This window comes from Arachis ipaensis, chromosome B01 (genome assembly GCF_000816755.2).
Source record: "Arachis ipaensis cultivar K30076 chromosome B01, Araip1.1, whole genome shotgun sequence".
In the NCBI taxonomy this organism is placed as follows: Eukaryota; Viridiplantae; Streptophyta; class Magnoliopsida; order Fabales; family Fabaceae; genus Arachis; species Arachis ipaensis.
In genome coordinates this window covers 119,852,041-119,868,864 of record NC_029785.2, presented here as the reverse complement: position 1 = coordinate 119,868,864, position 16,824 = coordinate 119,852,041, and the positions used below count along the sequence as shown (strand labels likewise).

Sequence of the window (16,824 nt, the reverse complement as noted above, 5' to 3'; positions counted from 1 at the left end):
GATCACGCGGTCGCGTCGCCTAGCGTCAGAGAAACTATAGCAAATTATATATCAAATCGAAGCCCCGGACGTTAGCTTTCCAACGCAACTGGAACTGTGTCATTTGGATCTTTGTAGCTAAAGTTATAGCTGTTTGAGTGCGAAGAGGTCAGGCTGGACAGCTTAGTAATTTCTCCAACTTCTTGTATTCCTTCCACTTTTGCATGCTTCCTTTTCATCCTCTGAGCCATCCCTGCCCTGTAATCTCTGAAATCACTTAACACACATATCAAGGCATCTAATGGTAATAAGAGAGGATTTAATATGAGCAAATATAAGATCAAAGAAGCATATTTTCCATCAAAGCACATAATTAGGAAGGAAATATAAAACCATGTAAATAGTATGAATAAGTGGGTAAAGGGTAGATAGAAACCACTCAATTGAGCACAAGATAAACCATAAAATAGTGGTTTATCATAACTTCACATGTCATCTAGAAAGAAGAAAAAATACATTGCAAAAGGGTCATGATACAAGTGATAAACTAATAGTTTATGCTGCCCGAGAAATAGTTCTTCGATCAGTCATTTGCACTTGTATGGTGATTAATTGAATGTTTCCTTCAAAACTATCAAGCAAAAACGTATTTAATAACAGAAGTTAAACATCATTAATACGTTATCAGCTATCAGTCAAACCAGCAGCCAGTAAAGGGCATATTATTTTTAGAATAGAACAATTAAGAATGTGATGATCTTAAACATCTAAATTCTACTTGCAAATAATTAGAACATTATTGCCATACATGCACATAATGACATAAATACAGCTACGTATGTGCATAAAGATAATATATTACCTTAACCGAAATAGTCTCCTGAAGCTTTTTGTAGAAATATGTATTAAAAAATGATACTTGGATAACGATCTATTTGCCAAAGATGCTTGCTGCTTCAAATATCTAGTAAAGTGAAAATGTGATATTAAAAGCTAACATCATACTGCAGTATGGTTCAAATTTTCAGCTAGAGTCATCCAAAAGGTCAAAAACAGCACATTAGTTTACGAATCAAAGTAATAGTAATGACAGGTAGAAAACTCCAGTAAGAAAAACTAGTGGAGCAATATCAAATTTCTTCGTGTTATAATTGGCTAAGCATAGCCACACACAAACACACACACACACACAAAAGGTCAAAAACAGCACATTGGTTTAGGAATCAAAGCAATAGTAATGACAGGCAGACAATTCTGGTAGAAAAAACTAGTGGAGCAATATCAAATTTCTGGGTATTATATTTGGCTACACACACAGACAGACAACTGAACTTAAAGACTAAATAGTTTCAGTAGTAAAAAGAACTATAATTTATCCTATCAAATATGCAACGATTTTGCTCTATCTATATACATCCCCACCAAATCACATCTTATGAATATAGGTTAACAAGAGAAAGAAAACACAAACTACATATTTCACTTCAAAATAAGGAGACAGGGAAACAGATTATCAGCAAAGCATTTGCTATGCAGTCGAAAAACTAGAGAACATACAGAAGCAGGCGCGGCGGCAGCGGAGGCGTGTTGCGGCGGTGGAAGCAGGTCGCGGAAATTTGCAGCAGAGGAAGAGGATGAGAATGGCAGGGATTGAAGTTGGATGAAAACCCTAGCTGCTTCTCTTCTCTGAATGCCCCTGTATCTGAAATAAAAAAGAAAGAGGAGGGCAGGGTTAGAGTTTTCCAAGAACTCTAAGGGAAGGGGAGAGTAAGGGCAGAGTTAGGGAAGGAAAAAAAGGCTTCAATCTGGTTGATACTCTCCAAGAACTCTAATCTCTTAGTTTTTCGTACCCAAAAAAAGAAAAAGAAAGAAAAGTTAAAAACCAATAATTTGAGGGGTCAAAATATAATTAATAAATTTAAAAAAAAAGATATATTTTCTAATTATTTTTATAAAAGTTAATGATACTCTTACAAAAATGTGGAAGTAAAGAATCTATGACCATTTTTTTTGACAAAAAATATTTTATCTTTCGTAAAAATAAACCAGAGTTAAATTAGATTTTTATTTTTACTCTTAATCGTATCTATTGTTCGTTCTTAAATGCAATTTAAAATAAGGCGTTGTCTACCGTATCGAAATGTGAGTTGCAAAATTATTATAAAAAAAAACATAGCAAGCTCTACAAATTACAATTGGAGAAAGAATTTATTGACAATTTTTTTCTCAAAAATCATATATCAAATAAAGATGCTTGCTGCTTCAAATATCTAGTAAAGTGAAAATGTGATATTAAAAGCTAACATCATACTGCAGTATGGTTCAAATTTTCAGCTAGAGTCATCCAAAAGGTCAAAAACAGCACATTAGTTTACGAATCAAAGCAATAGTAATGACAGGTAGAAAACTCCAATAAGAAAAACTAGTGGAGCAATATCAAATTTTTTCGTGTTATAATTGGCTAAGCATAGCCACACACAAACACACACACACACACACACAAAAGGTCAAAAACAGCACATTGGTTTAGGAATCAAAGCAATAGCAATGACAGGCAGACAATTCTGGTAGAAAAAACTAGTGGAGCAATATCAAATTTCTGGGTATTATATTTGGCTACACACACAGACAGACAACTGAACTTAAAGACTAAATAGTTTCAGTAGTAAAAAGAACTATAATTTATCCTATCAAATATGCAACGATTTTGCTCTATCTATATACATCCCCACCAAATCACATCTTATGAATATAGGTTAACAAGAGAAAGAAAACACAAACTACATATTTCACTTCAAAATAAGGAGACAGGGAAACAGATTATCAGCAAAGCATTTGCTATGCAGCCGAAAAACTAGAGAACATACAGAAGCAGGGCGCGGCGGCGGCGGAGGCGTGTTGCGGCGGCGGAAGCAGGTCGCGGAAATTTGCAGCAGAGGAAGAGGATGAGAATGGCAGGGATTGAAGTTGGATGAAAACCCTAGCTACTTCTCTTCTCTGAATGCCCCTGTATCTGAAATAAAAAAAGAAAGGGGAGGGCAGGGTTAGAGTTTTCCAAGAACTCTAAGGGAAGGGGAGAGTAAGGGCAGAGTTAGGGAAGGAAAAAAAGGCTTCAATCTGGTTGATACTCTCTAAGAACTCTAATCTCTTAGTTTTTCGTACCCAAAAAAAGAAAAAGAAAGAAAAGTTAAAAACCAATAATTTAAGGGGTCAAAATATAATTAATAAATTTAAAAAAAAAGATATATTTTCTAATTATTTTTATAAAAGTTAATGATACTCTTACAAAAATGTGGAAGTAAAGAATCTATGACCATTTTTTTAACAAAAAATATTTTATCTTTCGTAAAAATAAACCAGAATTAAATTAGATTTTTATTTTTACTCTTAATCGTATCTATTGTTCGTTCTTAAATGCAATTTAAAATAAGGCATTGTCTACCGTATCGAAATATGAGTTGCAAAATTATTAAAAAAAAAAAAACATAGCAAACTCTACAAATTACAATTGGAGAAAGAATTTATTGACAATTTTTTTCTCAAAAATCATATATCAAATAAAATTTGACAATTTCAATATAAACGTGCAACGGAAAAATTGGCCTTAAAATAAAATGAAATAATTTAGTTAAAAGAGAAACAATGATTTTGTCGTTGTTGAAGTTTTTTGAAACATTGGCAGCGGGTGTTGCCAAATGGCTACTCTACTCTACCAGCTTACGAAAGCAACCAGGAAGGGCAATTCCGTCATTTCAAACCTGATCCCTAACACTGAATCGAAAATATCCGTTGCTTTCTCTTCGAATAGAAAATCAAAATCTACAATTTTTTTCTAAAGCGAGGGTCTCTCGTCGCAGTAGTGTCACTCTCAAGTCAAATTCTTTTGCCCTTGTTTATTTTGATTTCTCTTTGTTCGATCTTGATTCTCGAGCATCGAATTTTTCAGTGGGAGAAAAAGAAAATGTACGAGGGGCAGCGATTCGTGGATATGCAAGGAAATTCCGATTTCGGAGACCCTAATTCGTGGCTTTCAGCTCAAGATAGCTCTTCTTCCGAGCTTGCTAGCTCCGCCGCCGCTGCTGCCGCCGCATCTGGTGGTGCTGGAAACTTGCATCGCGTCCTCTTCAACGACCTTGTCGAGATTGTTCCTCTCGTTCAGTCCCTCATCGTAAACCCTCCATTTTCCCTCTTATCTGTTTTTCAATTTTCAACATCTTTTTTCCGTTTCTCAACGCTTTTTTGTACCAATGTGAGAGCAAAGGAACGAAATTTTGGGGAAATTAGAACAATTTTAGAATTATTCTTATGATTTATGTAATTATGCCATGTGGAGGAAGAAAAAAGGAAGCAACTTTAACTTATTTTGATTTGATTTGATTAAACTTATTTTTTAAATATCTTTATTGAGTGAATGATGATTTGAAGTTTGAAGTGATGAGTGGAACTCTTGAATGTGGATAGGATCGTAAAGCAAGAAGCTCATTCACCCGTCGTGGTTCCATTATCTACACCAAAACGCCTACAAGAGAAACGTTGTCTAAAAAAGTAAGTGTGTAATAGTGTAAGACTGCAATACATTTCCCTTTTCTTATTTTTATTTTTATTTTTTTGGGTTCATAATCTAGCATTGTCTATTTAAGGGTTTCCTCCCATTTGATATAATTTTGATTAATATATGACACGCTTCTGAATGGTTTTGTTAATTGATGACTTAAGAGTTGAAATAATGCAAACTCATCTTTCTATATATATCATATATACTGGGACATGTAAATCTGAAATCAGTCAAATCACCTAATTTTAGTTGTTATATTTATTTTATTTTAGTGCTATCTGACGAGTGGATTGGTGGTACTTCTCTTGGTTGTTGATGGCAATGCCGAAGATGACTAGGGGTTGTATTAACTTGTTGGGTTGTTAGTGATGTTTTTATTTTAGTTGTACTTATGTTTATTACTGTTTGCTCCACCGGTGGTGTAGAGCTGTTTCATTAAAAAAAAAAAAAAAACTTATTTTCCTCTGAGAGCATGGTTCTGCTGCAGCACACATGAATATTGCTCTCATACCATTGGACTGCTTTATATTGCTCTTTGATTGCATGTTTGGCATGTGTCTATAACAATCAACTTATTTCTTGCCAAATTTTACTTAATGAAATTGGATGCTTTGGTGAATGATATTATTCATGTAAAATATATCTGGGGCAAATGAGTTTTTCCTCTTCTAAATTCTAAATTTAAATTATTTTACAACAGGCCATCATTTATAAATTATCTATTGGTCATGCTCATGTGTACAATTTGCATCCTTTTTCAAATAATCAACTAATTGATTGTTCATATCCATTGTAGGCAACAGATTTAAGAGGGAAAAATGCCACTCAATCTATTCCTGTCAAAAAGAAAAAGGACCAAGGTGAAAAAGAACAAGGCAAAAATGGTAACAATAATTCTGATGCTGACAGTTTTTCTATGTTTTCTTCAAGAGCTTCGACATCAGAAAAGGACAGCGAAGAGCTAGTTATATTGAAGGAACAAGTAGAGGAACTTCAGAGGAAATTGCAGGAGAAAGATGACCTTCTAAGGTCAGCTGAAAACACAAGAGAACAACTGAATGCTTTTAATGCAAATCTCGATGAACTGAAAAGCCAGGCTTCAGAAAAGGACTCTTTGCTTAAGTATACTCAACAACAACTCTCTGATGCTAAGGTACCAATCCACTTGTGTTTGCTAATCAGTAATGTGGCACCAAGAGTAGCAAAGTTGTTCATACTGCAAGCTGGGTTCATCCTTTACAAACCATACTTTTGGACTATATTCATACTCCCATTGCTATTGACGGAGTAGGTTTTTGAAGGTTTTAAAGTCGTTCCTCTCAGTCTCTCACACATCAACACTGTCTGCTTTTTATGCAGATTAAGCTTGCAGACAAGCAAGCTGCCCTTGAAAAGATACAGTGGGAAGCAATGACATCGAACAAGAGAGTGGAGAAACTCCAAGAAGAGCTAGATTCTGTGCAAGGAGACATTTCATCATTTACATTGTTCCTTGAGGGCTTAACAAAAACCGATACTGCTGATTACACCGATGATTATGACACCAAGCCTTGTGATTTAAATTACGTTTCCAGTATTGTGAGTTTATCAATACTTTATTACCAACATGCACATCATATATCTGAAAACTTGTTTATTGATTCTCTTCATCCTTCCTATGGCTTCCTTTTTCTGTGGAGAGGGAGCTGCTCAAAGCAAATATACGAGATTGATGTGCACCACTTATGTTTTAAGATCACAATTTCACATGCATAAATATATAATTGAATTGGTAGAGACTCATATGTCTATTTGCAGGTGAAGTTGATAGTCAAGAACCGTTAGATGATTTGACATATTTGACTATATTGTTATTTAATAATTCTTAATTATCAAGTTCACATAAAGACAAGTGCATCTGAGTTTCTATCAATTGAATTCTCGAGTTGGTGATGAACTTTTAAAGTGAAAATATCTGCTTGGTTGAACAGGATGATTTGGATGAGGTGGAATTGCAGAAAATGGAAGAAGCAAGAAAAGCTTACATTGCTGCACTTGCCATTGCCAAGGAAAAACGAGATGAAGAATCAGTTGCTGCTGCCGCTAAAGCTAGGTTACATCTACAATCATTTGTTTTCAAATCCAAAAATTTCAGTATGTAGTTTCATTTTAATTGCTTACACGCTAGGCCCTGTAGTCACATAGATTAATGCACTTTCGTCTGTATCAGCGGCATTTGTTAATGGTTTGTCTATATAAAATGCCTTTTTGATTCATTCAACTACATATAGTTGTGTCATTTTATATCATAAAGTGAAGCTGGTTCAATGAGGTGATGCTTTAAGGTCTGTAAAAATATTTTGTTTTATCTTCATTTGGGTTAACTACCAATGGAAATTATCGACATTTTCTCTTTTTACAATCTTGTTTTAATTTGTTAGTATATCTTTTTTTAATGTCTAATTTATATTTGTAAATTGTAAAGTCTCTTTTTCTTTTTTTGTCTGCCTATGTAACTTGAACAGCAATTTATATTTTCAATTTTCGGATCTCTATAACGCCTTCACGAAAGGAATGTAGCTAGAATTTTTGGGTACAGGAATGTAGCATTGTAGCCAAGATTTTTTGGGTACTGGAATGTAGCTAGATTCCTTAGGGATTATAATTTTTGAGGATAATAATAACTTGCTTTAATACTAACATAAGTACTTAAGTAGAGTTATATTTAGATTATTCAGAGAAATGATTTAATAAAACAATAAAAAGTTAATAAAGGACTATTAAGAATTACCAAAAACTTATTAAATTATTTTAAAAGGCCGCATGATAGCAAAAAATAAAAATCCAGAGTTTTCTCAACGTCCAATTAATTTTTAAATAGGTTTAATTACATTATTAGTTTTTATAATTTTATCAAATTTTTATAATTTAAAAAGTTTATAGTTAGGCTCCTATATTTAGATAAAAGTTTGTAATTAGATTTTTATTAATTATGATTTTTCATAAAAAAAATCATATTAAAATATTTGCTTTTAGAATATTTCACAATTTCATTTTATGTCAAACAAAAAATATTATTCCCAATAATGACTCTGTCGATCGGATCGGATAATATCCTCAAATTACGGATCAGATGTGGATAAATATACTGCGAATATGCGGATATATATTATAACACTCATGTGTAGCCTTTCATAAAATTAAATATTTTAAAAAATCTATTTTTAATAAAAAATAATTATAAAAATTTAATTGAACATTTTTATTAAATACATAAATTTAATTATAAATTTTTAAATTATAAAGACTTAATTAAAAATTTAGTGAAACTATAATGACTAATAGAATAATTAAATCTTTTAAATTGTATAAATGGCCAATATATTTTATATGATAAAGACATTCATTCACTACTTGAGGTGATAATCTTTAAAGAAAAACGTTATTCATACACCAAATATTTTTGTTACTCGAATAAAATATAATTATTACTAATTAATTATGTATTTATATTATTTCTAATTAATTTAATTTACATTTTACATACACCTATATAAGTTAAGAGAGTTTACAATTGATGGTATATAAAAAGATTGTTTTACACCTATAGCTGATTATTATCTATTTTTTATTATTCTCCAACTTTTCATATATTAACTATTTTTCGTTTTCATTTTGTTAAATAACATACGTAATTGTTTTTCGAATATTTTATGAAACATACTTGTAAAGAAACTTATAAATGGAAAGATAATAAGTTCCTCATATCGTTTTTATCATTTTACAATTTTTTTTATTCTAAGAAGTTCTATATTCAATAACAATATGAACAATATTTTATAAAGATGTATATATCTCATCATTCAAGCTGCATGATAGATATGCTAAAGTAAAAGTAAAAAAAAAAAGAAAAAAAACTTAACCAAACTCTTCGGTCTATTTGATAAACTTAATTCGTTATTTATGTTTTGACAAGAAGAAGAAATGGTAAATTATATTTCTAGCTTATTATTCACTAAACAGAAGCATTCATTTGTGAAAAAAATGGGAAAATCTGGAGTCATGATCAGAATCGACAGCACTGAAATGGAATAAATCGGATCTTTTGCTTCTTTTGACAAATATCTTCTGACTTAGGCATCTTTACAGGGCTTCCCATCCACTCCCAATTTAACCTGAAATTTTCCAAAACAAATAAGAGAATAACTTGAGAATTACTTTTGAATCATTGATAAACAACCCACCCATTTTCATATTGGAAAAGTCAAGAGAGCCAATAATTTTTGTGTTTTGTGGCCAACACTTAACCATCAAAAGAAAAGTGAATGATTTTTTACCATTAGATGTAGTCTCACACCATTAAAAACATTATTGATAGCTAATTGATGGTTACAAAATGTAAAAGTTGCTGACTCCCTAACACTCCTCTTTTATATTTTACCTACTATAATATTTTATGACACTATCTTATTTTACAATTTACATTATACAATACATTTTAAAATGAGCATAGTTAACATTTTTAAATATGGTAGCATATGCTTTTACTTACACAGGGAATGCAAAAGAACCATTACTGCCTTCAGATCGGTTAGAATCACTTAATTCAGGATACAATCTTCCAAACTCATCAATTCCTTCTCGGATTCGCTCTGTTTCCATCTCTTTTATCTCTTCCTACAAAGTAATAAAAGAAGATATAAATCAATAAGAAACTAATAGTTTGGTGATAATTATTCAACCTCTAAAGTCACCCTCACAAAATAATAGATCAAGGGTAATAAGATTGCACCTCTTTAAAGAATTCTGTACAATTTTGATATTGTTCATCATCATTTGATCTATTCCCATGCATCTGCTTATCAGTTTCTTCTTGTAGTTCTTCGTCATCGGCATAATTGGATTTGACTTCTTTAACAACATCAAATGATCCATCTTCTCCGAAGCAAAATACTATGTAATCTTCATCCATTGAGAGTGACCAATTTGAATCATTATACTGATTTCCAAGCTGAATCCCATCTTTGTCCTTCACCATTGGATCGTTTAGTTGTCCGGTTTTACTAAAATTTTCACTTTCATGCAATAAATTTCTATGTTGAATACTACTTTTTCTCATTGACACGTGAGGTAATGAAGCCATTTTATAGTCATCTATGAAAAGTTGATGAAAATAGTCACTTAATATTATAATAAACATTATGGTAACAAAGAAAGTAGCAGATTTTCATGATGTATGTTTACCTGTAGTGAAAAAACATGAAACTCTGCCGCTAACTCTACATGTTAGTGTCCACTGCATGTTGATGTTTATTTGATGCTGTTTGGAAGTAAAAGCAAGATGAAGATAAGAAGGAATTTAGCAATATTTGTTTCGTCGATGAAGAGAGAAATGGGCATTTTGAGTTGGAATTTAGAATATACAAGTGGAAATAGGTCAAATGAGTAGCACAGTTTGAAATTTAAATAATAATCAGTAGTGCATCAGTTATGGTAGTAGTAAATTATGGAAAAAGAAGTGAGAAATTAGTGGCCATTTAATTTAATTTAATTAATTCACAATGGTATCCTGCCCATAATTTTCCATCAACATATAAAACCAAAACCAGCTAGCTCCTCATGTAATTTGAAATTGATCATAATTACATGGATTCTGGATCTAAATTATCATCCTATATTTTAATTTTATTTTCATTTTTTTTATTTCTTTTCTATTACTACCTCCAAAAAAATAAAAATCATATTACAAATGTTGAAGTTTTAAAAGTAATTTTTTTAAATTTTTAATTTATGAAAAATAATAGTATTAATGTCTAGTGCAATTTTTAAAACTAAATTATAGCTTTTTAAGAAGTTATTTAGGAATTTATAGAGAAATTAAAAAAATGACTTTTCTAATAATACTACTACTTTTTATCACATTTCTATAAAATAAGCACTTTTAAAATTAAAAATTTAAATACAAAATAACTTATTTATAAGCTACTTTTAATATAGTCATTTATTATCTAAATTATTTTCTCAAAAAGAGCTTAATTAAGCTCTTTATCCAAACTGAACTTATGTACTATCGGGTCTGATTTTCTTATTTTATCTTTTATTTTACCAATAATGAGTGTTAATATCATTAATGTGATAAAAATAAATAAGATGGACGCCCATTGATAAATTATAATATACTAGTAAATATATAAATTACTTCTATTATAGTGAAATAATTATATTGATAAATATTAATACTAGTGTCTTCTATTTACACATTTTTATTTTATATTTAGTACATCTTCCTTATTTATTTATTTACAACAAATAATTCATTTTAGATCTTTTTATTTATTTATAAAATATATAATAATAAATATAAAATGAGTTGATATTACAAATATTTTTTAAAAAATTTGTTGGCTTGGGAATCTCAACCGGGCACACATAACTAGATCTGGCTTGACTGGAGTCTCCATGGGTTGGGCTATAGCTGTGCATGGCGGCGCCGGCGACATCTCCCGTTCACTGCCACATGACCGCCGCCAGCCCCGTGAGGAAGCCCTCCGCCACTGCCTTCAAATTGGCGTCGAAGCTCTTGAATCCAATTTGCCTCCTTTGGACGTGGTTGAGCTCGTGGTACAGTAATAACTGTAACGGTATTCTCTTCACTTTCATCAAAGATTCTGTGATCTCATGCTTTTACTCTTCTGTATAGGTTCGTGAACTGGAGAATATTCCGCACTTCAATGCTGGTAGGGGTTCTGTGTTGACCTCCGAAGGCACAGTTGAAATGGAAGCTTCGATCATGGATGGCAACACTATGAGATGTGGTGCTGTTTCTGGTTTAACCACGGTTGTTAACGCCGTCTCTTTGGCTCGTCTTGTTATGGAGAAGACTCCTCATATATATCTTGCATTTGATGGAGCAGAGCAATTTGCAAGAGAACAAGTTAGGTCATCATTTGGTTGTTCTTTCTTTCTTTCTGCATCAACATTATTACTTTATTGAGTTAATACTCAAATTCATACATGGAAAATACTCAGATTCTCCAAATTAGTTTCCTAAAGATTTTGTTAATCATAATACAATTGTAAGTCAATTGGTGCTTTTATAAGTTAGATGATGATTTGTCTTGTGTCATGTGGCATGATGACATAGAATGCTACCACGTAACCATGTGTCACACAATGATTGGTCAACTAATTATAACCATGAACACGTCAACCAATTATTATGTGACACATGATGTTAACCTACTATGTCATCATCTAATTGTATGATTTAGAAGTTCAGATTTGAATGCATATGCTAGTAAATTGTTGTTTTGAGATGAATACTTGTAGCTTGTAGATACATCTTCATTGTCGAATATTTCAGGGTGTTGAGATAGTAGATTCAAGCCATTTCATTACTCCTGAAAATGTTGAGAGACTGAAGCTAGCAAAAGAAGCCAATAGGGTCCAGGTATTTGAATTTGCCTATGCTCTGTGCTTTTTAGGTGGGGTTATTAAGTATGCTGAATTTAAAGTCGAAAAGTAGCATATCTTATGTCACATTGATCACTTTAACTTTTTGTATTGATAACTTCAGATTGATTATAACGCCCAACCCATCCAAAATGATACTAAGAAGGAAAAGCCGTGTGCTAATGGCGATAGCCAAATTGGGACTGTCGGGTGTGTGGCTGTTGACAGTCATGGTAATCTAGCTTCTGCTACATCTACTGGAGGATTAGTGAACAAAATGTCTGGCAGAATCGGTGACACACCTGTCATAGGTGCCGGGACTTATGCCAATGAGCTTTGTGCAGTTTCAGCAACAGGCAAAGGTGAATCAATAATACGTGGGACAGTTGCAAGAGACGTGGCTGCCCTGATGGAGTTCAAAGGCCTCTCTCTCAAGGAAGCTGCTGATTGTGTTGTGCACGAGCGCACACCAAAGGGCACCGTTGGTTTGATTGCTGTGTCTGCTGCAGGAGAAGTTGTGATGTCTTTTAACACAACAGGCATGTTCCGTGGATTTGCTACCGAAGATGGCTACTCAGAGGTTGCTATTTGGTCTGATGCCCAAGTTGAGTAATCCTCATGTCTTTCCTGGTTTCAGAGCTTTATGTATCCTGACATCGGTAAATGTTTCTTACATGATTGATATCATAAGAAATTCTATCTCGAGTTACATAATGAAATACTATAGTTATGTTACGTGATCTATGATATAGTTTGTCCCGCATCTTGAATATGATCATATTCTATTATAATCCTGAGCTTTATGATGAAGTTCCTAGAAAATGAAGTTCCATTGCCGACTTCGTTGGCCTCATTTGTATGTGAAATATACAAATTTTATTGATTGTAATATATGGTAAATGATGGTTTTCCTTACGCTGTATGATCAAGAACCTTCTTAACTGAAAAATGACCAGTGACCCTAAATGGTGAATGCCACATTAGGATCAAAATTTTCTGCACCTACGTGTACATTACCCTTCATTATTAAAATCCATAGTTGTCTAAACCTGAACTGTTTAGGTTTGTTGACTTGCAAGTTGCAACCAAGATGCTTTTGTAGGTATTTAAAAAACGATACAATTGATGAACTAATGACTAACCAATCAGGCTTTTGACTTTTTGTACAGTTATTCAGAAGTAGAATAACAAGTTAAATTTGAGTGCATCATAAAATTTCTTTCGTATCAGGTTCAATGATGGATCCGAATGCGTATGGAGTTTCAATGATTGGGACAAATAGAAAGAATGTGAGTGATAAGGAAAAAAAATTCCAAGAATAAAAGACACAGCAGCAACGAAAAGATAAAGATAAAAAGAATTAGTTAACAGTAAAATTAGTCTTTGAAATATAGATCATTCTCCAAATTTATTTTTGAAAAATTGTATCAATCAAATTAGTCTTTTTAAAGATTACAAATTAATCATTTTTATCCTTCCGTCACTCAATTAATAGTTTTCATCAACGATTGATGATATAGAATGTTAACTGACAGTATACTTGATATATAGCATATTCGATTGGATGTTGAACAAATATGTTTTTGAAAATTTATCAATTTAGTCTATTTTTTCAATTATATAAAGTATAATGTTAATATAACCTAACTGAAGTACAAAAATGATTAATTTATAATTTTTGAAGGATCAATTTGATTGATAAAATCTTTTAAAAATGAATTTGAAAAACAAGTCAATAATTCGGAACTAATTTGACTATTAACTCTAAAAAGGATAGTTGGATAGTTATTTTTCTATTTACCTCCTGAGAACGTATCAGTGAGGAGGATGAGTTCCATGTATTGATTGTTGTGGTTGCCCCTCCGATGTGTCACAAAGCACAATAATTTTTTGTTAGATTGTTTTAACTTTTGTATACTTACAGGTTAGAATCACCATATAGCTATTTCAACACAAAATAGAATAAGAGAGGGCACAAAAGGATTAGAAGGGAGTAATTGTATGTTGTTAGAGCTAGTTAAAGTAGTTACATTGTTATAGAAGTGCAATAGGTAGTAGAGGAGTTAAGTGCGTGTGTCAAAATAAAAGGGATGGAGTTGGCATGTTGTATCTTGATTCTTGAGGATTCATTCTATCTGACTAGTAGTTTCTTGCACTCAAAATCAAGTAGAGTTCTACATTTATAAAGGTTTAACAATAGCATTAGTTAGTTCGCAAGATTTATTTTTTGTATCATAAAATTCATAACGTGTCTTTATTATAGTGTCTATTCTATGATGTAATTTGGCTACATTTTCAAGTTTTAGTAGTTTCTAAAAGGCCTTTAATAAGTGAAATTAAAATTAAAAGACTTCGTAGGGAACAAAATTAAATAGCTATTAGAGTCTAGTGTGACAATTTCAGTTCATCTTAGCACGCTGTTAACAATTCTATGATAAAAACAAGATTAGAGACTAACGTGAGTCTTGAACGCCAAATTGAATAAACTAAAACTTTAAGGATCAAATTGAGACACAAGTATAATTTCAAAGACCAATCTGAATATTAACTCGGCATTGAGTTATATATCATCATCAATAGGTTGCAGGATTCATCAAGTTACTGTAAGGATCTCATAAAGCATGAGGAGATGAGTAAAAAAATTGTTTCAATTCAATTACATCACTATTTGTCATTTGAAAGAGGTGATAAAATAAATTATTACAAGAATTACTAACGAACAAATCATTCTACTACTTGCAGAAGGGGAAAAGAAAGCCCCCACTAACCAAAAAAATGTATTCTCCCACATCTCTTCCCCTATGACATATGAACTTTCTAGTGTATAAGAAATCATTTTTGTTCTCTTTCAATGTCAAGACTGATAGCAGGGGGATGAAGGTAAAGAAAAATAAAAAATAATAAGAAAAAATCCTAGCAAAGTCAAAATTTCCTACTTCTGGCTCTACAGTAAGGAAACCACAGATCAATGAGTTCAAAATATCTGGGGTTGCAGAATTCCATAAGCATAGAGAAGTAGTGCATTTCAACTTGTGGCACAGTCTTGCAGATAAGGGTGACTTTGATTTATGTACTTGTCCCATAGTGGCTTATACCTGCCTATAGCAAACTTCAGCCATGGCTTCATGTTCCCGTTGAAGTGAATGACCGCCGCACTTTCAATCAGGCGGTTATCAATATTAAGGTCATAACCCAATCCTAAAACATGCCATCTTCTGTCAAGTGGCTCTGTCAGACCATAAAAACATAGAAGACCAGGAGGAAGAGTCCCAAGCTTCCAGAGTGTCCCATCAGCGTTCTGCTCTTGCCAGTAATGATATTTGGCGGTCGCATTCGCCTTCCTCCATGCAACCAAGTCAAAAATGTTCATACCGAATGCCCATGCACATGCCTGAGGGTCAAACTTTGAGCTTATAATTGAGTTTGAGAAGTTGAGATATTTGTAGTACCGATGAAATGCTTCAAGGCAAGTTTCCACTGCACCATTTACATTGCCATGCAGATCCAGTGAGAAAAGCTGAGTCAGGTCCTTCTGTACAACAACATCATCATCCAAGAAAACAACCTTCTCAAGTTGTGGATAAATCTCGGGGATGTAAAACCGAAGATGATTCAATAAAGACAAAAATTTGGGATTCCGCATTTTCGGTTCGACATTTGCATCCTGATATAGCCCAAAATAAAAGGTTTTTGAGTCTGGATTCAGGAGCTGCTTGACAATAGGAGAATAACTTGCATTCAACCAGTGAAACTCCTCAATATTCTGTACCTCTATGGTGGCCCCTTTAAAGTCGTTACTGAGGAACCATGTTTGCATTGCTCCATAATTCACTCCATCAGTGACTATGTGAAAGACTAACTGCTTTGGATGGTCAGCATTGGAGACAGTTGAATTAACAACTACTGAGGTTGCCAGTACATTATCTGAAAATATGCAGAAATGATAGAGATTGTTGTCCACAAGCCGCTGCGAGTTTTTCTTCTCATCTGAGAGTGCTTTCAGAGATGGCTTCTTTAGCCAATCAGACATGAGTTTCACATTTAAGCAATGAAGACTCTTCGGTAACCCCTCGGCTGCTATTTGACCAAACACGGTACTTTGAACCGTGGCTGCATTGGCACGCTCTTCAAGAGCTTGAATATGCGATTTCATAGTCACTATTGTGGTTGCAATGTCATAATGAATGTCTTGTGCCTTAAAAATTAGAGAAGAAAGGCTTTTAATAATTGGCTCTGCTTCCTCCAGTGTTACGGGCTCCCCTGTCATCGCAGCTTTCGAAAGCAAAAGTTGGCAACCTCTGATCTTTGCGCTAAGCTGCCAAGCAAGGTGAAGATTGTTGTGCTCTTTGGCAATAACTACATAAGCCTTGGCAAGAATCATTTGTTGTGTTAACTGTCGTGAAAATGATTTTACACTTAAAATTTCTTCAGTAAAATTCAAACTCTCCTTAGCAAAATGTTCAAGTCTAGCATTTCTCTCCTGCAAAGGAAAATCACCTGCCTTATAAGTACTAGAAGTTGGAGAATAATAAACTACTTGGAAGAAATACCACTATCAACTAAGCATTAACAACAGTCATTCACACATCCCATACTTTTTCACTCCATGTGTTATTAACACATACTTTGAACATGTTTATTAGTTCATATTGGTGACAGTCAACTTTAGCTTTTGATATCATCCAGAATCTTGAGTCCGCCACTTTAGGTTTTGATATCATGGTTTCAGATATTTTCCTAAGTGTTGGATCCTTAGAGTGGATTTTATGTATCAACAATTGAAAGCGGAATGATGTGCAAGTAAAGACAGAACAGTTTCCAAACCTAATAATTAGTTCATGTTTTAGATTCTAATACTA

General features: G+C 32.9%; 4 protein-coding genes across 4 annotated transcripts in view; 2 read left to right on the top strand and 2 right to left on the bottom strand.

The window, feature by feature from the left end:
• Positions 3,729 to 6,932, top strand: LOC107634828 (GRIP domain-containing protein RUD3). Its single transcript, XM_016338244.2, has 5 exons — positions 3,729 to 4,147; positions 4,441 to 4,524; positions 5,331 to 5,687; positions 5,894 to 6,112; positions 6,505 to 6,932. The coding sequence occupies exons 1-5, from the start codon at positions 3,941 to 3,943 to the stop codon at positions 6,673 to 6,675; spliced, it is 1,038 nt and encodes a 345-aa protein (XP_016193730.1). The 5' UTR covers positions 3,729 to 3,940; the 3' UTR covers positions 6,676 to 6,932.
• On the bottom strand, positions 8,266 to 9,924 carry LOC107611712 (protein BREAKING OF ASYMMETRY IN THE STOMATAL LINEAGE). The gene is made up of 4 exons (XM_016313613.2): positions 9,758 to 9,924; positions 9,306 to 9,667; positions 9,066 to 9,190; positions 8,266 to 8,688 (listed from the first exon to the last, which is right to left on the bottom strand). Exons 1-4 carry the CDS (start codon positions 9,813 to 9,815, stop codon positions 8,580 to 8,582), a joined length of 654 nt encoding a protein of 217 aa, XP_016169099.2. The 5' UTR covers positions 9,816 to 9,924; the 3' UTR covers positions 8,266 to 8,579.
• Positions 10,892 to 12,815, top strand: LOC107634844 (isoaspartyl peptidase/L-asparaginase). The gene is made up of 4 exons (XM_016338256.2): positions 10,892 to 11,134; positions 11,214 to 11,447; positions 11,877 to 11,963; positions 12,090 to 12,815. The coding sequence occupies exons 1-4, from the start codon at positions 10,973 to 10,975 to the stop codon at positions 12,576 to 12,578; spliced, it is 972 nt and encodes a 323-aa protein (XP_016193742.1). The 5' UTR covers positions 10,892 to 10,972; the 3' UTR covers positions 12,579 to 12,815.
• LOC107634836 (probable galacturonosyltransferase 11) overlaps positions 14,568 to 16,824 on the bottom strand; it is a 4,206-nt gene continuing 1,949 nt past the window's right edge. Inside the window, exon 2 of the mRNA XM_016338254.2 lies at positions 14,568 to 16,445. Coding sequence (XP_016193740.1) covers positions 14,991 to 16,445 — 1,455 coding nt within the window. The 3' untranslated portion in view covers positions 14,568 to 14,990. The remainder of the gene's footprint in view (positions 16,446 to 16,824) is intronic.

Bases quoted from the DNA above. Each gene is read 5' to 3' on its own strand.
- LOC107634828 (XM_016338244.2), top strand. From the start codon at position 3,941: ATGTACGAGGGGCAGCGATTCGTGGATATGCAAGGAAATTCCGATTTC. The intron at 4,525-5,330 runs GTAAGTGTGTAA...TATCCATTGTAG, and splicing joins GAGAAACGTTGTCTAAAAAA to GCAACAGATTTAAGAGGGAA. The intron at 5,688-5,893 runs GTACCAATCCAC...CTTTTTATGCAG, and splicing joins AACAACTCTCTGATGCTAAG to ATTAAGCTTGCAGACAAGCA.
- LOC107611712 (XM_016313613.2), bottom strand. From the start codon at position 9,815: ATGCAGTGGACACTAACATGTAGAGTTAGCGGCAGAGTTTCATGTTTT. The intron at 9,668-9,757 runs GTAAACATACAT...AACTTTTCATAG, and splicing joins TTCATGTTTTTTCACTACAG to ATGACTATAAAATGGCTTCA. The intron at 9,191-9,305 runs GTGCAATCTTAT...ATTACTTTGTAG, and splicing joins GTACAGAATTCTTTAAAGAG to GAAGAGATAAAAGAGATGGA.
- LOC107634844 (XM_016338256.2), top strand. From the start codon at position 10,973: ATGGGTTGGGCTATAGCTGTGCATGGCGGCGCCGGCGACATCTCCCGT. The intron at 11,135-11,213 runs GTACAGTAATAA...TCTTCTGTATAG, and splicing joins TGGACGTGGTTGAGCTCGTG to GTTCGTGAACTGGAGAATAT. The intron at 11,448-11,876 runs GTTAGGTCATCA...CGAATATTTCAG, and splicing joins AGCAATTTGCAAGAGAACAA to GGTGTTGAGATAGTAGATTC.